Genomic DNA, 25,820 nt, shown 5'->3' with positions numbered 1-25,820 from the left:
AACACAGAAATGACCATTTGGAACCCAAGGTTACTACACAGTAATTTCTTTTTAAAATGCGACACGATTTAACAAGGGAATACAAACATAGAAAATCTTTACACAATTCTAATATTTGTAAAATACATACATTTAAACCAGACAAGATACCACTCGTTCAAAATAGTTAAAATAGCAGGCTTCTACTCTGAAACCTGTCGTACTATTCGGTATTCACACTAACCGTGGAGTGTATTGAAATGTATTTACTACATAAATAATATGCGAAAGATTTAAACTGAACTTATTGGTTGTGTATGCGTATATCAAACATATAAAGACTTTCAGGATGCCAAATTGAAAAGTTTACATGGGATACAACTGCATAAAGAATTTCAATAACCTGTGTCCACTAAAATTGTTTATTCTTAAAATTTTACATTCAAACATTAATATAATTGCTATCACTACATATTGAAAAACAACTTGTTAAGGGTCCATAAAAAAATATTGTCTTAAAATGGTTAACCTCCATTGCAGTTTGTTCTTACATACAAATTTATGAAAGACCCACATGAAAGCATTTATACTTTTTACAAGTACAACTGTTCTCTCCACATTGGTAACATAGTCATGATAGTGACTTGGATGGAGAGTTAGCTCATTGGCACTTATACCATATCTTCTTATTTCTATATCATGTCTTATTCACACGTTTTCTAGTGTTAAAAGAGGGACGAAAATTCTAGAGGAACAGTCAAAGTCATGGATCGAAATCGGAAGGTCACATTCATGAAACGAGAAGTGGATTATAGTTACGACGTAAGTAACATAAACGATATCATTTGCATGTGAAACGGTTAAACTGTACAAGCCAAGATAATAAAATACGCATGTGTGAAGATCATGAACCGCTAAATAATTGCAAACAAATGCCTTTTATTTGACCGATGTCCTGATTTGTATACCACCTGTACATTGTTATTCATTGTTATTAAATCTAAACATTTGCCACCCTGACCCAACATCGCAAACAATTTATATTATAAAGTTGACGGTCATTGTAAAAGTGTCCTTGTTAATTGATAAACATGCCCATATATAAAGCATATTACAGGTAAAGGATAACGATCCTACTGCGTTCAACACAGAAATGACCATTTGGAACCCAAGGTTACTACACAGTAATTTCTTTTTAAAATGCGACACGATTTAACAAGGGAATACAAACATAGAAAATCTTTACACAATTCTAATATTTGTAAAATACATACATTTAAACCAGACAAGATACCACTCGTTCAAAATAGTTAAAATAGCAGGCTTCTACTCTGAAACCTGTCGTACTATTCGGTATTCACACTAACCGTGGAGTGTATTGAAATGTATTTACTACATAAATAATATGCGAAAGATTTAAACTGAACTTATTGGTTGTGTATGCGTATATCAAACATATAAAGACTTTCAGGATGCCAAATTGAAAAGTTTACATGGGATACAACTGCATAAAGAATTTCAATAACCTGTGTCCACTAAAATTGTTTATTCTTAAAATTTTACATTCAAACATTAATATAATTGCTATCACTACATATTGAAAAACAACTTGTTAAGGGTCCATAAAAAAATATTGTCTTAAAATGGTTAACCTCCATTGCAGTTTGTTCTTACATACAAATTTATGAAAGACCCACATGAAAGCATTTATACTTTTTACAAGTACAACTGTTCTCTCCACATTGGTAACATAGTCATGATAGTGACTTGGATGGAGAGTTAGCTCATTGGCACTTATACCATATCTTCTTATTTCTATATCATGTCTTATTCACACGTTTTCTAGTGTTAAAAGAGGGACGAAAATTCTAGAGGAACAGTCAAAGTCATGGATCGAAATCGGAAGGTCACATTCATGAAACGAGAAGTGGATTATAGTTACGACGTAAGTAACATAAACGATATCATTTGCATGTGAAACGGTTAAACTGTACAAGCCAAGATAATAAAATACGCATGTGTGAAGATCATGAACCGCTAAATAATTGCAAACAAATGCCTTTTATTTGACCGATGTCCTGATTTGTATACCACCTGTACATTGTTATTCATTGTTATTAAATCTAAACATTTGCCACCCTGACCCAACATCGCAAACAATTTATATTATAAATGCGTTTTGTTTATCGTAATGATGTCCAGTCATTTCATAAGCAGTGTGTATCACGTGTTAACGCAATGAAAGTTTACATGTCTACATTTATCAGATATATAATTTATATATTCTTTATGATAACTATTAAGAAAGCACTTTTGATTATCTTTTTCTTTTAACATATAGTTATCGACAAGATTATCAGACAAATAAAAAATAAAATAGATGAAATATAAAAAAAAAACACCAATGAAACAGTGAAATAAGAAAATATTGTTGGAAATTTAACGCGAAATATTATAACACAATTGTCTCCTGAAGTATCAACCTCTTGTTTGAATGTCGTTTTGTCGTATTTCTGGCATGCCGTTGTCATATTGTTTTATCCATTTGATTGTCCAAGTAATATAGTGTGTCTTAATTTAAACACTTTAAGCAATCATTTATATTGTTAAATACTTTTTGAGATATGGGATTAAAAACCCTACGGTATGCACATTTGTAAACTTTGATTATCGCTAATAGAACAATTTCCAAACCTTTATTACGGCTTTGCTTTGCTTTGGTATTTTTCAATTAAAGATAGCACTACAAGCTAATGTTTTTAAAGATTTGTTTCTTCAATTTTTATTGTAACATCCTTCTTATAATATACTGATCCACATGAGTTTCGAAGCGTAGTAATGAAAGAATTGCACATAAATACAAATATATTTAATCCATATATTTCCTATAAACAGAAGACATACTGATTGACTTAATGTAGAAAACTGAAGAGAAGAATATATTTACGCTTCAACACAAAAACAAAACACTTTCACTATTGTTCAGGTGCTTTGTTTAGAATAAGGCCTTTGCTACTGTTACTGGTATCAGATTCAGATAAATATCATCCACTTCCATAGCTAATACTTGGCAATTTTGCAGAGACCTTTCATATTATCTTTGCTCTCACATTTACCTATAATTTTTTTCAATTTAGTTCTTTTTCCATCTTTATTTATTCTCTTTGATTTTTTCATTACCTCTATAGTTATATACATTAAGTCTGTTTGTTTTGTTCACACATTGTTTTTAATTTAATGGAATATATGCGACTGACAGACAACTAAGAGGTTAAGCTGAATAGAAAACTAGGTTCAGTCCACTGTTTTCTATCTAAAGACATACATGTACTGAGTCAGGAATATGACAGATGTTTTCCATTCGTTTGCTGAGTTTGAGTTTTTGATTTTGATATTTGATAAGGGACTTTCCGAATTGAATTTTCCTTGCTATTCAGTGTGTTTATAATTTTACTTTTTGGTATGAACAGAAGATTCCTCCTAAATTCACATACATATAGAGAATTTACCATGCACTTTTATTTGCATGATTTGAATATCAATATTAAAAAATATTTAAAAGGATAGATAAATTAAAAGCTGATGAAATAAATTTCATTAAAAGTTATAGTGAGACTGTAGAGCTGCCTTTAAACATAGGTCGCTCGTGTAGAGCATCGTATATAATTTACTGTTATGAATGCATTTTGTGAAACATAATGAATTTTAGTAATTACAAAACCTATACATCACCTGTTCTATGTCACAATATGTGCATGCCTATATATATCACGCATATAGACTCTATATTCTACTATGGAAATTGTATAAAATAGTGAACTTTTGGCGACCTCGTTTTTGTGGTTTGTCCTTGATAATTGTAAAAATCAACAAGAGTACTAGTTTAGGGTTTAAGCTATACGGATGAAGAAAACACGGTAAAGTGTTTGGTTTGCACTATATTTATAGGGTCATGTTCATTTTCTAACAAGGGAAGAAACCACTACTGACGAGCTGCTAAATTTACTAAACTGAAAATTTAAATTAAAAAAAATACCGAACTCCGAGAAAATCTAAAAACGGAAAGACCGTATTCAAATGGCAAAGTCAAAATCTCAAACACATTAAACAAATGGTTAACAACTGTCAAATTCCTGATTTGGTACAGGCATTTTTTATACCTAAGATATAACTTGCTCAGAAAATTCGGTACAATTCGATTTAAAATACCTTTTTTTAAATTCCCACTGCTTCGGTGGTTTAATAGTAGTGTTCTAAGCTCGATTGCAGGATGCAGGATGCCTAGGGTGCGGTCCCGGACCGGGTCGCGTCAAACAAACGCCTTTTCCAGGGTATCCTGGATGCGTTGCATCAATAAAATAAAATATAGAAATAAAAAGTAGTATAATTCCCCTTGAGGCTACATACCTGCATGAAGCCAACTTACATAGAAGCTTTTTAAAAACATGTAAAGACGGATTTGCTTAGAAACAGAATTATGTTCCCATGTTGGGTGACATGTCTTCCTGTCAACTGTACCTTGTGAGTTTATACGTTAAAAAAGCAGCTTAATTAAAATGGTTACTAGTCTTCATGTAAATTTGACCTGATGTAAATTTAGTAATTTGAAGCGTTATCATTTGCTTTTATAAATATTTAAATTGTGTTATATAATAATCTCTATTTCCTACCCTGTTTCACTTCTTTATGAGATGATGCAATTCCCGGAGCTACAGCGCCTTGATGTGTCTTCATTATCGATTTATGAGATTTATTTTATTTGTAAAGTAACTTGAGTGGTCCAATGTTAATATAGTGAAAGACAAAAGTATACTTTATAGTTTGCTTAATTTAAAATATGTATCAAACCCCTATTTATTAGGCCAAATAAAAATACATGTGTGGTTCCAGTTACCCTACTTACCCTAATTTTTGGTCTTAATAAAAGCCTACCCTAAAGATTTTTTCATTTTTCATTAAGCACTGATGAAGTCAGAGTGTTGCTCCCATAGACTCAATGTAAAAATAAATAACATAAAATAAAAAAGATCTCTACACATTTAGAGAAGGATCTGCTTTTCCTTCGGAAGCACCTTAAATCATCTATAGTTTTTGGTGGGGTCCCTATTGTTTGTGTACCCCTATTTGTGACATTTTGCTAATGCATCATTTTCAATATAATGGAAATTGAGGCGACTGTCGTACAAGTTAGAAGTTTAGCGCTATAAAATCAATTTCAAACCACCATTTTCTGCATTTGAAAATGCCTGTACCAAGTCAGGAATATGACAGTTGTTGTCCATTCGTTTGATGTGTTTTATCCTTTGATTTTGCCGTTTGATTAGTGGCTTTCCGTTTTGAATTTTCCTCGGAGTTCAGTATTTTTGTGATTTTACTTTTTACCTACCCTAACTTTTTTTCATATATGTAACTAGAACCACACATACTATTCTATTTGGCCTTAGACATGAAAATAACACGAGCCTGAAAACAAAACGATTTTTCAAAAAGCGTTTTTATCAACTGCCATAAATGACAACAAAACAGAAATGACAAGTGCAAAAACACATTTTTGACAACATTTGTGTCAGAATAGCACAACAACGCAAGGTGAAGGTCTTCAACTACGATGTAGGTATTAAGTCTGTCTCGTTTAAAAGTAACATTGCAATGTCAATAGTGAACATGAATGTAGTGCATGTTTATTTACACATAACCCATTTAACAACATTTGTAGTGAATACATATCTTATTGCGTTAAACATGCCAAGACAATGTTTGTCGAAAGGTTAATCACCATTGTCATTCCTGATCATTTATGCAATTCCAAAATAATGTCAACCCACAAAAAATATCTCAAAGCTATACAAAAAAGTTTGAAATACCCATATGCTTTTGCTTTTGTTAATGTAGTTCCCTTGGTACTGGTGTTTTGTACTGTTTTAATATTTTTAAATGTATTTCTATACAATGTGATAAATTGGGTTTATTAATGGTTAAAAAAAACGTTTGTGCTAATACATTATTGTCGATTGTCTATTGCTCAATAAGTAATGTCAAGTTCCTCAGTTCGTTCGATATTCAAATTCTTCCAGTGACGACATATTTTAAATGAAAGTTAAGTTTTCATTCCTTCGTATAATAAAACTTTCAACACGGTAATAGATTTCATAAAATATTATTGTCGAAATTGTCGTGAACAAAGTTTTCACGTTCCACTTTCTAAAGATGCTATAACAATTTGTAAGGAAATTCGATGTTTGCTATACCACTATACGCACTTTATGGCAATATCCCTTAAATCAATCACAATGCAGTGTTTTGAGAAAAAAAATTACTTTGAATTCACGTATTATTTGTGAAAAATTTAATGTTTTTTACGATTTTTCTGTATAAAGTCGATAATTATGTAGACTTGTAAGGCCCAAACTTTCTATTGCCTTAAATAAGCAAATGAAAGATCCCGAAACTACATCAATACAGAACGAACAACAAGTTTATGAAACTACAGCAACATATTTGGTTGACTTTGTATTCGTTATTACAAAACAACGAACTTAAAATATATGATATTTTCTCCCTACCCAGTTTACCCCTATTACTGATCATTACTTGTTATGATGTGGACCGGTCATTGTCATTGATTCTTGTGTACTTTGAATGGATTAAGTTATACAAGTTCACCTTCAAACTGTTTATGCTTTTCATACATGACTATTGATTAAATCAGAACGTGCATGAATGTGTACAGTAAATTAAATGACCTTCAAACTGGACACTGAACGAGTCAATATAATTTTTTATCAATGAAAGTGGAGATATGGAAGAAATGCCAAAATACATTATACGCACGACTACACCAGGTAAATTTATTGTTTACCTTAACAAAAACATTGTTCAGTCTCATTTGTGTATATTAATTACAATTAATTCCAAACTAAAGAAGTTATTAGATAAAGTCAATATATGTCCGATATGACTATTTTGGATACCAAAAGTCAATACGATCGTTTTAAGGTCAATTTCTTCTACCTCACCCAATAGTCTTATGCACTACAGTTGAATCTGCCACTTCAAGTTTTACTCTTTTATGGGCTTTTTAAGTGAAATCACACTTTCTTTATTCATTTTATAAATGTCATCAGCTGTCACTCTGTACTATTATGAACTTCTACATGTGCAATAGTAGTAAACTGGTTAAGATATTTCTAGGTCACGGGGAAACACTTGACATGCTCCCATATTTTAAAATTCTAAAATCGAGACAGCAGAAACTATTCCCTCGCCCAACGCTGTCAAGGTGGTTAACTTTATATTCTATTGGTTCTGTTTTTTTCTTCATAAAACCATTTTAAAGGTGGCCGTTTGAGTTCAATTATAATACTGTCGTTTTGATTTTAAATGATTTAAGGAAAATGATCTGAGAGATTTTTCCACATGCTAAATCAAAGATGTTTGAATGTTAACCGTTATAATAGGATACTAACCAAAAATACTTGAATTAAAGCGTTCTCTATAGCATCTCAGACACATAAAATAGAAGGTATTCACATATAAATTGTAAAAAACAATACTCATCCGAATAAAGTTATACTCCATCCGGCAGCATTACATCAAAGTTATACATAATTTTCAATTATAAAAGAAAAAACTGCTATTCGGGCAATTGAGCATCAAAGTTATATATTTTAAATGTATACTGACGTATCAATAGTTTGCTATGTATACAAATATACAATAATAATCGATCATCAAACAAAAATAATTCTTAAAGTCATTCAGGCAATCACATGCAGATTGTTATTTAACAAGGATAATCAATAATCAAACCAAAAAAAGTCAACATTTAAGTAATGTATAAAATATATTTTCATATATGTATATGTGTGTTAAAATATTTATAAAAACTTTAAGAAGAAAAACCTGCAGAAGATACCATTAACATAACCTTAGCCGTATTTGGTATAACTTTTTGGAAATTTAGGTCATCAATGCTCTTCAACTTTGTACTTGTTTGGCTTTTTTTGATCTGAGACACTGATGAGTCTTATGTAGACAAAACACGCGTCTGGCGTTTTAAATTTTAAGCCTGGTACCTTTGAAAAATATCGGTTCCAATTATACTGCATCATACACGCTTTTCGACAATTTATGACGCATCAATGATTCTCGTAGTCAATGGAAATTAAATTTGTAAGTCAAAGAAAATAGTTATGACACAAACCAAAACAATAGTCATTTAAAATTATCTATGTGATAAACTTGGGTATTTCTACGGATTGATTTTTTTACGTTTTAAATACATACACCTTTCGCGCGTTGGTTGCATTTGTGCCTTAAAATTTATCTCGTTTCCTCACTTTAAAAACTATTCGAGAAATGAAAACTTTATCACATTTTACGCGAATGCAAAAAAAGCGAAATAACTCATAGAAAATAAACCATTTACCATTTACAGTACTATATTCTATGTTTCCTTGCATGGTTTCTGATATAGAGAGTTGCTGCTTAAAGTGAACCTATTGACGCAACTTAATGTTCTTTTTGAAAAATTAGAATAACCTTTTGCTGACTTGTTCTTCTTCGACTCATGGGATTCGAATGTCCGTTTGGTATCTTCTTCTTTTGTGAACACGAGACATTTTTTTCTTCTTTTTCTGTCAACGTGACAATATCTTTATAGCATATTTGCTGTAACAATTTACTTAGTTTACAGCTTTTAACTTAGTATCACTCATGTTAGATCACCCAATAGTTGAGGAAACCACTATTTGGTAAGATATTATTTCTTCACAATATTAGTATTCATAACATAATTCATTTCACAAAAAATATTTGATAAATTATTGCGATTACACATACATATTTTTTTTCTTTTTCTTTTCTTTCTTTCTTTGTTGATGTTTTTTTTATTGTACTTAGTGTTCCGGAATCAACTCCGTTATCGGTATGATCCATGTTTCCATTAATTCATTTTCATTTTCAAGGATCTCAACATTCCTAGATCTATTCAAAACACGTTGAATTTCCCACTAAATCTGAGATATTACTGTTACACAAAAGCTCAAAAAAGAAATCAGGCTTGAAATTTTAAACGTCTGAAGCGAGTTTGGTATGAAAAAGACTTCAGTCAGTCTTGATTTAAAAAAAAGGATTTCAACGCAAAATAAAGAACCAAGTTGAAAATACATTAACTTCAATTTCATAAATCAATCCCCAATGAGAAACATACGTGCAAAAGCCTTTATAATTTCATTTATTTCATTTCAAAACTGCCAAGATAATAACCAAAAACAAATTTTAATTGATGATAAAAACCTTTTACTCGTACATGCTAATTTGAAAATAAGAATATGTTGTATAATTGCCAATGAGACAATACCCAACCACAGATCAAATGACATAGAAGTTATAACTTAAGATCACCTTATGGACTTCTTATGTTGTACTGTTATACCACTGTCCCGGGTTAGGGGAGGGTTGGAATCCCGGTAACATGTTTAACCTCGCCAAATTATGTATGTATGTGCCTGTCCCAAGTCAGGAGTTTGTAACTCAGTGGTTGTCGTTTGTTTATGTGTTACATATTTGTTTTTCGTTAATTTTTTAAAATAAATAAGGCCGTTAGTTTTCTCGTTTGAATTGTTTTACATTGTCATTTTTGGGCCTTTTATAGTTGACTATACGGTATTGGCTTTGCTCATTGTTGAAAGCCGTACGGTGACATATAGTTGTTAATTTCTGTGTCATTTTGGTCTCTTGTGGAGAGTTGTCTCATTGACAATCATACCACATCTTCTTTTTTAAATTCAACAATGATCAAAATCAATACCGCATATATAGTGAGCTTTAAACATTGTTAAAAAGCTCGACATGACAAATGATAAACCATTCAAACGAGAAAACAAACAGCTTGATATATGAGCAAAACAATGAATAAAAAGCAAATATGATAAAAAAAAAAACAACAACAACAAATGACATCCACAGAATTACATATTCCTGACAACAAACAACCGCATATGATATGTGGAAGGTTTAAATATGTATGCGAGCACCGATCCCCTTATGCTGTGATAGTGGTATCACAGCAAAACATATGCACAAACTATAAAAAAAACCCACACAAACTGGATTTTGCAGGGTGTTATTAAATATCCCCACAATAAAAAAGACATTAAGTACACATCTGCGAATATTGGCAGCTAGTTCAAAGAGAATAACAACAAATTCAATATATTTTGAGAAAAATACTGTACATAAGTTGTTGTTTGCAATTATTCAAAGATCCGATAATCTCATAACCACGGACTGCATAATTTGAAATCTTTATGAACACCTGTACAACTATAAAAATGAATTTCATTTATAATTATAAAATATATCATCAATTATTTTATCATTGTTTAATAATAAGTTTTAAAAAGTAATATTGGATGATTAAAACAAATTGTACTTTGTGATCCAAACAAATCTTCCAACTGATGATATATATAAACACATTGCAAAATAGATTTCTGTAGGACGGCGACCAAACTCGTTCATATCCAGAAATGTGTTAAATAGTTTTGATTAGTTGTTGAAAAACAAAGTTTTGATGGAGGCAAATAACATCTGAAATGGAGGTAAATGATACGAACGGCTGCTTCTCTCAATCCTGCGAAAAGAAAAGCAGAAATTATCTAAACTATTTAATTTTAATCTTAATTATAACTCATGTCTTTAACTCATTTCATATGATTAACAGATATTAAGATAAAGAACAAAAACTAAAACACGACATAAAACAAAACAATCAAACCACGATTGTTGTTATTTATGAAAGCTAATGTGAGGGTTACCCGATCTGTTTTATCCCTTTTTTTACTGCCATTCGTTGTTTTCTCTTGATTTTGTTTGTACCTTGGTCAAATTGACCTTCTACAATTGTGCCTTTTATGTTGTTGTATTTGAGTAGATCAAACTGAATTGTAATTTGTTTTAATTAAGAGATCTACAGATTGTTTATCAATCCTCCATTTACTTTCTATAGAAGGATACATTAATATCATTTCATCCTAATTCGATTATTTGCTTTCTTCCTTCAAAAGACTACTGTTTGCTCAGTATGAATAAATGGAATTCGTCGTCTAATTAGCATTACTTTTCATATTAATGAAGTTAAGTAAACTTTTACAACTTGTTAAATGTTTTACGACAAACTGAATAGTATCTACAAAAACAAGTGCAATGTCCTTTTTTCAGTGCAATGAGGAGAAAACATACATATCTAAGCACACAACCGTATTACTTTTGTTTTATATATTGCTGTCTTCTTCTAAGTTGAAATCTATTTTTTTGTCCCCTCTGTGTAAAGGTGTATTTTCGTGTTGAAACCAAGCCATATTTCCCTGTAAAAAAAATTTGTAACATGTGATTTGTGTGGGTAATATTCGAACTAATAATTGATTGAAAGTAAATTTGATACAATGGTTTGACCCCCCCCCCCCTTTTCAATACAAACTGACACCTGCCAGTTGGACACGTGCACCTTACAATCATTCCATACACCAAATATAGTAGACCTATTACATAAAGTATAAACAAAACACCAAAACACAGAAAATTAACTATAATCTCTGAACCATGAAAATGAGGTCAAGGTCAGATGAAACATGCCAATTGGACATGTATACCTTACAATCATTCATTACACCAAATATAAGAGACCAATTGCTTATAGGATCTGGGATATGGAATTAACTACGAAAACTTAACCTTGTTCACTGATCCATGAAATTTGGTCGAGGTCAAGTGAAAACTGTCCGACAGGTATGAAGAACTTGCAAGATACTTAATATATTTATCTAATTGCTCATAATAGGAGAGGAATTAAGAATACTTAAAATCTTTTTTTTAAGTAGTCACTGAACAAAGAAAATGAGGTCAAGGACTATGGACATATATAGATATAGGAAGATGTGGTGTGAGTGCCAATGAGACAACTCTCCATACAAATAACAATTTAAAAAGTAAACCATATGACAGACTGAAATTTCAAAATAAGGCATCTATATAAAAAGGATCCAGGTCTTCTACCTTCTGATATATTAAGTTTTTAAGAGGTTAGCTAACGGCGCCGCCACCGCCGGATCACTATCTCTATGTCGGGCTTTCTGCGACAAAAGATGCAGGTCCGACAAAATAAAAGCTAGGTATAAGACGGACCGACGCACATAATGGAAAACCAAATGTTCTTAGTGTCTTATGCTGGGCAAAAAAAATTATGAAAAATATGTAATAATCCTGCATTTAAAATGGGAGTTTGATTTATATAGATTATTGCATTGATACAAGTGGATTATCGGATTTATCCATTCGAGATAGTTAAATTATCAATTTTAAAATCCGAGCCTCGGCGAGGACTTTAAATTTATAATTTAACTATCTAGATTGGATAAATCCGATAATCCACGCGTTACTATGTAATAATCTGTTTCTCTAATGATCATACGAAAAATTTCCTTTTTTTCTAAACCAAAATCCCCTTTGAGTGCCTTCCATTTTCCACGAAGTTGTCAATTTCATTAACACCTGTTAGAACATTTTGATCATTTCAGGGAGTTGAGAAAGGTTATGACCCATTGACTCAGCCAATCATCTTCTGCGATCACCGGCAACCACACGTTAATTAATTGTTTTTATAAAATTGGTTCGGAAAGGGATATATTTCCATAGAATTAGAGAAATAAAAATGCCTTGTATGATTTTTAGCATTTCAAATCTTTACTTACAGTTGACTGAATTCGCCTGTATTTCCTTAACTCTAAAAACTCTGCAGGACCTTCATTTTCATCAGCAATATCCTCCTTTGACATACCATTGGGGTGTGAGTCATGTTTGAGATACCATGACATATTACCCTATAATGTAAATATTCATGTTTGGTATATAAATTATATTTTTTCTCTTAAATGACAACGCAGTGTGTTGTGGAAGCAATAACATTTAACTTTCACTTTAATACATTTAATCTTACAATCTGAGTATTGATTTTTTTTTATTTTACAATAATATTTATCCCTCTTTCTCCAAAAAACAAAAACATCAAAAGAAATGTTATTATATTATGATATTCAGTATTTAAAAAACAAGAGGTTTACACAGTGCTACTTCATTGATAAAAGGTCTCTCTTGTCTCTTTTTTACTTGATTATGTAAGAATTAAAGTTGCATGTATATAAGAAAAGGTGAGCATAAGACAGTTTTGGCTAATCTGTTTACTAGTAGATCCGTGGAATTTTTGGTTCTCGAAACTTAAAATTTATTCGTTATCGAAATGTTATTTTCTATTGTACATGACTAAGGTAGTCCAGAACAATGGATTCGTCACGATTCGTTAGTTCATTTTTCTAAAATCTAAAATATACTCTTAATTTTGTATTTTAATTCGATCTTTATAATTAATTTTAATAAAATCGTATCGGGTTATTGTATCGTTTTTTTTTGTCTTTCTCATTAGTCGTAGCCACATGCAAAATATTTAGCTTGTATGGGTAAGTATGTAATTGAGTTATTGTGTGATAGTAGAGTGATGTCATAATAATAAACTTTTACAATGTTAAACAATTGTGTGTTAAATTTTTACTAAACCATTGTTGAGCGTTCAATACCTTGTATTATACCCTCATTAGAAAATATGAACAAAATGTTTATTCCTTGAAAAATGATGAACTTGTTAGGTAAAACAATCATTTTAAGATTACAAAGACCAACAGCAAATTCTTTTTAAAAAAAATTGAGTTTTCACAAAACAAGTAGTTCGTTAGTGATAAATAAAGGCAACAGTAGTATACCGCTGTTCAAACTCATAAATCCATGGACAAAAAACAAAATCGGGGTAACAAACTAAAACTGACGGAAACGCATAAATATAAGAGGAGAACAACGACACAACACTACAATGTAACTAACACACACAGAAACGGACCAAGCATCAGACAAAATCCCACGAGAATAACAAATATAACATCAAAACCAAATACATGAATTTGGGATAGACAAGTACCGTGACACGTCTTATCGCAATGTCAATTTACACTCAAAAATAAGAGAAAACAAACGACGCAATGTTAAATTGTAACACACACAGAAACGAACTATAATATAACAATGGCCATATTCCTGACTTGGTACAGGACATTTTTAAAGGAAAAAATGGTGGGTTGAACCTGGTTTTGTGGCATGCCAAACCTCGCACTTTAATGGCAATGTTAAATATAACATAGAAATGACTACATAATATTACAGGACTACAATACAAATAAATAGGAAAACGTATTAGACAAAGAAACACATGATTAATGAATAACAAAAATCATCAGGTTTAAAATTTAATACGCCAAAAACGCGCCTCGTCCACACAAGACTCACCAGTGACGCCCAGATATAAGAGATCAAAAGCGAAAAAAAGTACAAAGTTGTACAGCACTGAAGATCAAAAGTTGAAAAAGGTTGTGTCAAATACGGCTAAGTTTGTATGCTTGGGATAAGAACATCCTAATTATTTAGAACAATTAATGCTATTGCAAACAGTAAATTTTATCAAATGAATATAACAGATATACATAATGAAACTGAAGTATTAACTCATTACATAAAACAAACAAGAATACATAATGAATGACCAACACAGAATAGACACACCCGACTCAGTCCAGGCTTCAACGCGGTAAATTATGAAAATGACGTCACATACGACGGTGAAAAGGCATTAAAAATTACGTCACATACGATGGTGAAAATGCATTAAAAATTTGAACATATGAAATTTCTGAAACAGCAGAAAAATGACGTCACATATGAAAAACTATATCTCAAAAGTAAGATAGAATTAAGATTGATTAAAGATGAAAATAGAACTAAATACTGATATTGCATTTAAACACAATGCATAAAATTATGCTATATTCACTAAAGCTTAGTTTTCTATATGCCTTATTGCCATACAAAATCTTTCTTAGCTCATGCAAACGGTTCCTCAATGCTCTTCAACTTCGTACTTTACTTGGCCTTTTTAACTTTTTTGATTCACTGATGAGTCTTTTGTAGACAAAACGCGCGTTTTGTTCAAATACAAAATTGCAATCCTGGTATTTATGACGAGTTGATTGACTTACAGTTGAGTTTATTCTTCTGTATTTGCTTTGCTGTAAAAATTCTATTGGCCCATCATCAACAACATCCTGTATTAAAGATTGATATAAACATTATTGCAATATCAAAATAAGATAAAATACAAAATCTATCAAGTGTTAGCTCACAATTTCAGGTATGTTATGTAGGCTAAATAATTTTTTTTGGTGTAAAACTTGCATTCAAAGGCCATAATTCCTATAAAAACGGCTGTCAGTTTTTGCTGAAATAAACAGCCGGATAGGTCTCATTATTTTAAACATTTGCTCCCTCTCAGATGTTCCTATTCATTTCGATTTTCAAGATGATAGTATAAATATACATTTTACCCAAATATTCTATATTTAATCATGTCGGCTATGTTGGTTTGCATAAACAATTATACACCCCAACAATGATTGTGGCCAAGTGCGGTAAAATTTGGTAGAGCATTTTTAGAGGAGAAGACTTATGTTTGGAATTTCTCTATTAAGTAGTAAAATCTCACGATTTTGGTCATAGAACTTCTTTAATTTGAAGATTTTGTCTTTCGAATAATTTTTCCGGTCAAAATATCATTTTATTTTTTAATTGTTTTCAAGAAAATAGGCAAAAATTAAATCACAATTGGTAAAATATGTCATTTAAGAGCAATTACTCCTGCAGGAAGTTTAACAGCAGTTTTGATATTAACAGACAATATGTATACCTGCCTAAGCAATTTACACATTTCTCTCTCTGTCATTTTGTTTTCTTTTTATAGTAGTCTTCAAAATAATTGACAAAACGTGCTCTGTAACCCTATATTTGATGGTCGCAAATACCCGTTTACTGTCTCCGCTAACGCGTCGCAAGTTAACTTAATTTGCGACCATGAAATCCCGAATTTATGCCGTCGGAGCTTAAAATACAATACTGTTATCTCCTTAATAAATATTAAGGTTCATATAAATTATGACCAAATAGTTTAATACCATAATTCCAGGTACACACAGATATACACACATGAGAGTAAAAATTATAATAAAAAAGGACATATATCTGGCGCATATGAAAGAAAAACATCTACCGCAATGCATGCATTATACATTTGTACCTCGTGCAATTTCACAGTTATAAAAATAAGGCAATACAAGTGAGATATATCTAATGAGATTAAAAAAAACAGAAATGATCATGTTCATGTTAAAAAATGAAATAGTGTGAATAATATGCAAAAATGCCACTGATGGAATGCACATAATGCGGTGTTTTACTAACATGTCTTATGTGACGGTGATATACTTGTAAGTTGGATTTCGTTCAGCTATCATACACTGAATATACTCAAACATTGAATTTAAAAACTGTTTACACTCGTGTGTAATGAAACTGATGCGGTGTCGTAAAGTCAGGTCTTTCATTTTTCGATATATTTATTATATGAATTTATTCTACGTTGAGGTTATTGAGTGCCTTCAAACTGTAGTTTTCATTCCTATGACATTGTTTACTTTCAAAATAAATACTTGTGATTAGAACACAAAAATGTATACCCAGTTACAAATTGCATATGATGATTTTGCTTTGGAAAACACACAACATAGTTTTGATCAAACACTTACATTGTTTACTCAAAGGAAATATCTAAGAAAAATGCAGTGACAGTTTAATTGAATTCCAGGTTTTCGACTAGAAGTTCTTGCTGTAAAAAGATGTCTTATTTCTTTCAAATATACTACAAAATCTTTTAGATATGAGTGAGACCACAAAACCCAAAAAGATAGATGAAATCAGATAGGAGCTGCAAAATTTAATTTATGTATCTTAAGTTTTTTTCAGCAAAATTGAAATGCATTTATTAACTAATGAAATGCTTTAACTATGAAACATAATGCTACGAATTAGAACCAAAGAAGGAAATTCGCTCAAAATGTTCCTTGGGTGCTAAACTGTATATATATGAATAAAAAATGTGGTGTGATTGCCAATGAGACAACTCATAACCTGAGGCAAAACTCCGTAGAAATTAACAACTATAGGTCATCGTATGTTCTGCATTACGTTCCTTTAATTGTTTTATATATCAAAGTATTCAAACTCTTGACCATTACTTGGAATTTCGTTGTATCAACTATTTGAAAAGTTGGGTAAATAAGAGTTATAGTTTGCCTTTGTCAACAATGGTTTCAGTTGATTATTCTCATTATAAAACATAACTAATTATTTAGAAATATAAAACATCATGATGTTTTAGTCTTATCGAATGATGATTTCAAGACAATAACAAATTTTCATACAATGAAAATATTTTCCAAATCAAAAACAACAACAACAAAAAAGTATAACAAATTGAAACTAAACTAATAAATACAAACAAACTTACGTCATCTATATCATCATCTTCAACAATCAATACACCGGCATCTTCCTGCTTCATCATCTTGTCTTCTGTATCCATGTCGTCAAGCCATTTAAGTTCGTTCGAGGTAAAGATTTTTTCCATTCCTTTTCTAACAAAACATGTACCCAATACCATAACAGGAAAAACAATCGATATTGTTTTTATAGCTTTAATGACCCATAAGATTCCCAAACACAAAATTTGGAACAATGTGAACAGGTGAACTCGATTGATCCGTACATGGCGAAGATACATGTGGTCTGGTTGGTATTTGGCTGGCATAAACATTATCATGATACGGTCCATAAACTGTCAAAAAACATAATAGGGATAAGAACCTTAAACAAGACAGAACAGTTAAGAACAAAATATATTGTATATATGAGAAAGGGAGAGAGCAACATTATGTGTCCATTGGAAAACTTTCCCTGCTTTCACTATCTCATTTCAATATCTGGTGAAGCATGAAATCTGGGTCCATACACTTTTATATATATAGATTTTTATAAATGAGTACATCATTCGTAATGCATTAATCTACTAAATCTTAGGTTGATGCGACCACAGTAGCATATTTAACACTTTTAAAACAAAAATTTAGGTAATACGTGTCACGGAATATGGTTGACGATTTTTGTGAATTGATATTTCTTAGAACTTTAAATAATGATACAGCACCGCGTATTTTTTCCATGAGAATATTTTTTTTGTGTAAGAAGATTTAATTATTGTTTTGCTTTAATTTTCATTATTACATTGGTTGCTATAAATTACATTGATTTCCCAGTTAGATAAAAACCGATAATTTCACATGTGAAATAAACGTGGTTATTTCACTCTCTGACGTCATACAACAATAGGCGTTGTCAAGACGTCGATAACGTCGGATCAAAACAAATTGTGAATGCGTAGGAAAAACAAATAGTTCCTTACATTTTCTACATTAATTTCATAAAAAAAAGCCATTAGCCAATGTAATAAAAAGTATAACTAATCGCCGTATTTGAATATCAAAAATAAGACAACTTGTGACCGAACGCCGCTATGGATTAAACTCGTGCTGCGCACTCGTTTAATCCATGCGTCGTTCGGTCACGCGTTGTCTTATTTTTGATATTCAAATACGGCGATTAGTTATACTATAAATATCTATCATGGTTTATCCTTAATTACATACCTGCATACCCCTTAGAGCAGATACTCCCATATACAAAAATACACCATATAAAACTGGCATCGGTACAAGCTGAAACAAGAAGTAAATAATATTATAACAAAACTAATAAAATTGAGGATGGAAATAGGGAATGTGCCAAAGAGACAACAACCAAACCATAGAGCAGACAACAGCAGAAGGTCACCAACAGGTCTTTATTTCAATATCTGGCGAAGCATGAAATCTGGGTCCATACACTTTTTTATATATAGATTTTTATAAATAAGTACACCAATAGTAATGCATTTAATGCTTATATGACATGTCACATGATAAGACCAATTTCATTTCACTCATTCAATGGTTTCAAATTCAAATTTGAAGAAGTCCACATTAAACAGAAAAATAACAAATCAATAGTTTGGATGACGAATTTCAAATTTAATGAACCACTAAGACAAAGATTACTATTAAGTAATCAAGAATTGCTGTTGTCTTTTTGGCTTTTTCTCCAGTGTCATAACTTTTCCGAATAAGATGTAATTCACTTGGCAATCATCTTCAAACAAAATCAAACACAATCTGAACATATGTCTAGCACATACCTGTAATATAGCAGGCATGAAAACAGAACATCCATTCAACAATGCGACAATCAGAGGAGTGAGGCGCTGCTCCCTACAAAAATAGATTTTTACAAAAATCCAGATACTGTGTTTGTAATTGCTATATGCTATCAAGCGTTGTGAAGCAATTTAACAAGTTATTTGACGAAATACAAGTTGACAAATTCAGTCACACATGTGTTTTCAAAATTACTATCTAAATGAATTGTTTGATGATACGATCCTTTTGAAATTTGTAATGGAAGGGTCACTCTTAATATGGGATTTGTTTTGTATGTGATCAGTATTAATATGGTGTTTAGTATGTAGAGCCTTCTTGTACAATTTCATTTTTGAGAAGATTCAGTATTCAACAATGTCTGTTTGCTTTCGAAAATGGTTTGACATGGATCTGATAAAAAAAATCTGGTATTTGGGGTTTTTATTCATGTATTTAGTTATATATAAAATGACTGAATAAATAGTCAACGATTAATCTGACAGGGCGATGGATCATGTAATATGATTCTGTACACTACAAAATATAATACATAACAAGTCAAAAAGGGTACAACATCACCATTAAATAACTATAAAATGAACAAATATTAGATATTTCGGATAACAGATATCCTTCTTCGGTAATAGCACGATGTCAAATGAATCATACTTTTGAGTGGCAAACTTATTTCTGGTTAATTTTCTATATGTACACACCTACAACCAAGGAATACTGGTTTCTCACCGGGTGCAGTACATTCAGATTCCATTTTAAGACTGTTAACATGTGCCATTGATCGGACTGTAGCAGCAACATACCAAGGCAGACCGAAAAACGAGCATACCACAATGCAGAACGTTGTTACTGTCAAATCTAAATGGTAACCACAACCTTTCTGTATGAGAAAAAACTCTTGCCGTTAATGTTTTGTGTAAACAAAAATCGATATAGAACGGAATAAGAAATGTTGGTTTTCAGTTTTTAAAAGTAATAATTGTTCAACTTTAAAGTGAAGCAAGTATGAGTGAAGCTGATTTTTTCTTCTCTATGTCGCTGCAATGCTTGTTTGAATAGCCATGTGTTTATGCAATTTTCGAATCTATATTGAAAATCAAACATTATCTCCATGTTGTCATAAGTGAGAACATGTTACAAATTGAAAAGCTATGGTAGAATATATCTTAAGTAGTTGTACTGAAATGCTTGCAGCCCTTGCTGGCTGCCATACTACACATTTTTAATAACAGGATTTTTCTTCTGTAACCCCGTTTTTTAAAGTCTGTTTTGGTTTTAGTTTTTCTGAAGAGAACCCCAAGGTTTTTTGCGAGATTAAGAGAAAAAACACAGTGCATGAACCCTTTATTTTGGTAATGTAACTAAAATTACTGATTTTTGGATTCAGTATACCATTTTCACATTCAACAATGTTGTTTATAGGCCTCAGTTCAACACATACAGGAAAAGATAGCTAAGGAAATCTAACCTTGAGTTTGTTTTCCTTTCTATTGATTATAACAGCTGTAATTTGTTGGTCCATGAAAATCAGGATAACAGCCACAACCGCTGGTAGAGATGCAGCTATCATTGTCCACCAGGGATTAGCAGAACTGTATGGGCTTGTAAACCATGGCCTTGTAGGGTCAGAGGGCTAAAATTAATTTGATGTTTAAATTTTTTATAGCATGATGTTAAATTTCGGAGCGATATTGCAATTAATGGTATTCTCTATAAAGTTGATTTTGAAATCAGACAGACAAAGATTGATTAAAGGATGGTCTATTGTAAAACAAGTTACAGAACTTAAACTATTCAATCTCTTTCATAATAACGAAACATTGAAAACAAACCTGAATTTTATCTGGAACTTGTAGCTTCGGAGTTGGAACTCCCAGTAGCGCATCAACTAGCACCATCAAACAAATTGCGATAAAGACTGCAAAGTCTCCTAAAGTCTGACGTACCTACGAATTGAAACATTATCGATATTAAATCAAAATGCTGTGAATACTACATACATATTAACTTATTTAAAGAGTGCTGCTCTAAACAACCTTAAATTTTCAAAACAAATGTAATGAAAATAAACTTAATTAAATGGTACAATTCTAATCTGTCATGTGATTTTATATAAGAAACCAGTAATTTATAACGGATAACTGAAGACGATATGTGATAATTCACTTATAGACATTCTCTTGCTTAATTTTCTAATACAAAATGTCATGCTTAAAATGATGGAACATTGTAGACATTTCGGTACCAAAAGGATAATTTGAAGTTTTATCTTCCGGTACACTATACTTATGCATCTTGATCATAATTCTTTTTAAAACCTGAAGATAGATTACTGCTCAGGATTACAGCGAAAAGGAGAGAAAGTCATCCAGAATTGAAAGATTTAAAACTTACTATTGTTGGGAAGAATGGGCTTTTCTTCATGTTAACCAGCTCCCAAGCAATTGTAAAAGTTCCAATACCAAGAATAATAGATAAGAAAAACACATTATCATGGTAAATTGGTGTTTCACAACCGGGACCCTCCAAGATGCCCCCTAGGTCAACACATTTCTCCTTCTTTATACTATTCCAGTTAATAATAGTTGTATTCATCGTTGAATTTAAATTTACAATAGAAGTTGGCATTGTTCTAACAGTTGTGATGTTTCCTGTCTGATTATTAGGAACACAGTTGCATGTATAGTCTAACGGTATGTCTGGATGTGTATTATAGAGATGTGTTCCAGCTATTGAGAATATTTTTTTAAACGATTCCACTATGAAAATGATGGCAATTAAGCAAGCAAAACTTTCTTCTGTGAATCTTGTTATATGACGCACAAATGCACTCAAATCAAAGGCAACAATTATCAGTAAAAATAGAGCTGACCATAGACCTATCATGCATCTGAATGACAGAAAATCCCACTGGTATTCTCTGCAAGTAAAACATTAACACTACATATTAAAACATCAAATTTGTTTTTGTCACTAATAAATTATTTTCAATTGTCATGACAAGAAAGAGTGTTTTACTTTGTTTGGTGCTACTTTTAAACATATATTATTTGAATTTACAACAAGAATTAAACCGCAAACAAAAAGATGATAACCCAATTGGTATTATTTGTTCCAACTGGCCAACTTGATTTGTATATATAAGAAAAGCTGAATTCGTCTATGACTTTCTAAAAGAACGTTTTGGTGTTGAAATTTCCTTTATATCCTTTATGTCATATCTTGATTTTTTTCTTACTATTAACGCGATATAAATTTCAAACTAGGAACTAAGGAGAATAACGTGTCATTTTAAGCTTTCTCAATGCTATCTCTATTAGAATTTATAAACCCTGCTATCACGAATTAATTAACCGACACGAGTTGTCGGAGTCAAAATTGCAAGCAACATATTTTCTACTCAAAGGTTGATTTTCAAGTTTTGAACATAGGTATACTACTTTTCCCTCTTGTATCTAACACTTAAGTTTAAGTATGGCATTGAGTGGTGTTCGAGTTAAAATGTTTTTTTTATGCTTCGGTATATGCTTGTTTTGTTTTGTAATATGATTGCACGACTTCTTGCCTATCCTCTATGCTTTAATAACAATTTGCATCTGTAAAATATATCGGATAGTTTAATGCTGTCGAACTGTGGATTCCACATACCTACACATATCGTAGATAATTATTTCCAGAACTAATACAGGACCAGTACTACCCATTATAATAAGTGGCTGTCCACCAAACAATGCAAACGCCAGATTGACAAATGCTACAGCTAGAAGACATTCCATTGTTCCCTGTAAATGTACCAAAAACAAGGTGTAGTGTCTGTATATAAAACATTTTAATATTATATTTTTAAGGATATATGTTGTATTCGTTACCCCAAATAACTTAGAACCATTACTTAATTCTTCAATAGATACGAAGATTTGGTTTCCATGTTTGGCTGCACTGTTTAGAAACATATAAATGGTCTGATCGAAGGTTGTGGCCAAGATTTTCCGAAATCTTGAATGTCCGAAAAATGCACAAAATCGTCACATATTAACAATATCTAAAAAAAAATAGATTGCTAACTTTGGAACCAATAAAGTGCTTTTATGAAGAAAATTTTTGATCTAGAGTTAAGATTTTGTAGTAAGTATCATTTACGAATCTAATGGAAGATTTTTCATATATTATAATACAGTTGTAATCAAAATCCGTTTTTTGCCAAAGTAAACCGGATTTTTTCTTTAACATACCATATGCTGTTCTGTTTCCACACCCAGTAAAGCTCCAAATGTAATGTTAGGTGTCAGTGTAGCTAAATACATGAATAGTATAGCACCGATACACTGAATGTGTAAACCATCCTTAAAGTCACTGATATAAAATGGAATTTTCCGTTTTACATCTTTAATAAGACCTCCAAATAATCTACAAAAATGGCATCTTTAAGAAGATCTCCAAATAATCTACAAAAATTGCATCTTGAATTAGACATTCAAATAGTCTACAAAAATGACAAAGATATTGTTAAAGTATAACACAAATATCACATAGTAGTTGATCAAAATTACAACTCATGCCATGTCTGAAACTCTTTTTAAAAATGTTAAGTTATCAGACTATCGCAGATAGTCCAAATTTTAAGAGGCAGTAAAGGTGATCTTAGTGTTACCAAAGACGACACTGTCTTTCCATTCTTTAGATCTTATTACTTACTCTTTTCTTGTTTTTTTTTAAAACTATGCTTTTATGATATAACCCACTGCAATAATCGAAATCACAAATCAAACGCTCATTATATACCACTATCGATATACCTTCCCGTTCGAACTAGTGTATCACCGTCTTCATCATCATTCTCTTCAGACGTGAAGTCAGACTTTTGGGAAACCAATTTTCGTCTTTCCTGTATAATTGAAGATAAGCTAAACTGTCAATGACAAACCACTTTTAAAATAATGTCTTTTTTATTTGATGATATAACAAAAATAAGCCACGATTCAGATTATTTGATAACATATAGAAGTTCAATCATTTATATCTGATCTATAATTGATTCTTTCAAATTTTCAAATACTATAAACAAAATTGTCATTTGACAAAGTCGGAAAATCTCTATAAGTAAAGCCGTCTTCTTATTTATCGAGATACTAATAGACTAATTAAAACGATGAATAAATTTATAAATTACCTTTCTGATTTCATCTACTATCTCAACTTATTGTAGTCATTCCCATTTCTGGCAAGTATGAAGGATTTTTTTTTGTTTTCCCATAAAAAAAAATCATTTAGTCAAGGAAAAGAGACCAAAACAAAACATTACTCTGCCATGATCTGTAATTTTGTTAAGTTTTAGTTGCTTGATTAAAATTATGTATTATTATGGTAACAATAAGCTTCACAAACCTGAGATGGTACTGTGGTAGGCGGTTCTAAACGGACATCAGGATCCCATTGGCCAGGGGGAAGAACTGTCAGTTGGTCCAAATATTCATCAAATCCATGCATTATATCTTCCCGTGATTTTGCTTTGTATGCAACCTCGCTGAAAATCTGTATTTTTTTTAATAATAAATTTCGCCGTACACAACAGAAGGTGGTCAAGCATTGATTTTCATATTTAGTCCGAAAATTTTATTGAACAAGGATATTGTATACAAATACATAAGTAATCAGTTAGCCTATGTTATTAAAAGAAGGCAATTATTATCAAGTTAGCTAGCTATCTATGAAACTAGGTTTAATCCACAATATTCTACTAAAGAAAATGTCTGTACCAAGTCAGGAATATAACAGTTCTTATCCATTCGTTTGATTTGTTTGAGCTATGATTTTGCCATTTGAATATGGACTTTCCGTTTTGAATTTTCCTCGGAATTCGGTATTTTTGTTATTTTACTTTTTTTTTTATCATATCTAATATTCATTTCTATGCCATTGAAAGTTAAATGCATTATATCACTTAAGAGTTTTTGGTTAGGTAAATACATTTATATATATATACACATACAAAAAGTATAGTATGGATTTAAAAAAGATATAATTAACAAGCGACTATTGTGATAGGTGTAAATGACTTGTGGCTTAAATTTAAGATGCATACTCATAAATTCTATTGACAACGTTCCCCAAAATGATAAAAGATTGATCTCTTTAAAAGCATATATTTACATAAATGACCTCGGCAACAGTATGCCAGACAAAAAAATCCAGAAAAACGGGTTATAATCTTAGCATGAAGAAAATTACTTTGGTGTTGAAATGCCGTGCTCTTTCACTTGTGGTGTTTTCGCTGAAAAAAAATCTATCGAGTAGGATACTTTTGCGAAGAATTAAGATTTATCACATACATTAAGTTTCGTCATCTTTTACCATTTTTAAGCTCGTAGGGCAATTTTTTTCACACAAAAAACTGAAGTTGATTCAAGCAATCGTGTCACATTACCTTTTCATATGACACAAGTTATTTGCACCTAGCAGAATGAGTCGCTTCTGTTGAAGAGGAACATTAGAGATACTGTACTGGAATTCAACTATATGTAATTTGTTGTGAAAAACTTATCAAAATAC

The 25,820-nt window shown here is 31.3% G+C and overlaps 1 protein-coding gene across 5 annotated transcripts in view; it reads right to left on the bottom strand.

Moving 5' to 3' along the window:
- Positions 1-9,198: 9,198 nt before the first annotated feature.
- LOC139524333 (electroneutral sodium bicarbonate exchanger 1-like) overlaps positions 9,199-25,820 on the bottom strand; it is a 36,661-nt gene continuing 20,039 nt past the window's right edge. For 4 of the 5 annotated variants that reach the window (XM_071319086.1, XM_071319090.1, XM_071319088.1 and 1 more), the window contains 14 exons: positions 24,657-24,803; positions 24,068-24,156; positions 23,504-23,678; positions 22,920-23,053; positions 21,666-22,191; positions 21,104-21,217; positions 20,740-20,904; positions 19,973-20,151; positions 19,256-19,328; positions 18,672-18,740; positions 17,477-17,803; positions 15,117-15,182; positions 12,732-12,860; positions 11,210-11,348 (listed from right to left, as the gene is read on the bottom strand). In XM_071319086.1, coding sequence (XP_071175187.1) covers positions 11,256-11,348; positions 12,732-12,860; positions 15,117-15,182; positions 17,477-17,803; positions 18,672-18,740; positions 19,256-19,328; positions 19,973-20,151; positions 20,740-20,904; positions 21,104-21,217; positions 21,666-22,191; positions 22,920-23,053; positions 23,504-23,678; positions 24,068-24,156; positions 24,657-24,803 — 2,286 coding nt within the window. In that variant the 3' untranslated portion in view covers positions 11,210-11,255. Of the gene's footprint in view, positions 10,616-11,209; positions 11,349-12,731; positions 12,861-15,116; positions 15,183-17,476; positions 17,804-18,671; positions 18,741-19,255; positions 19,329-19,972; positions 20,152-20,739; positions 20,905-21,103; positions 21,218-21,665; positions 22,192-22,919; positions 23,054-23,503; positions 23,679-24,067; positions 24,157-24,656; positions 24,804-25,820 lie in introns of those variants that run through there. The other variant, XM_071319089.1, reaches the window with a different exon arrangement.

The sequence above is a fragment of the Mytilus edulis genome, chromosome 5, assembly GCF_963676685.1.
Source record: "Mytilus edulis chromosome 5, xbMytEdul2.2, whole genome shotgun sequence".
Classification (NCBI taxonomy): domain Eukaryota; kingdom Metazoa; phylum Mollusca; class Bivalvia; order Mytilida; family Mytilidae; genus Mytilus; species Mytilus edulis.
This window is presented reverse-complemented; position numbering and strand designations above follow the sequence as displayed.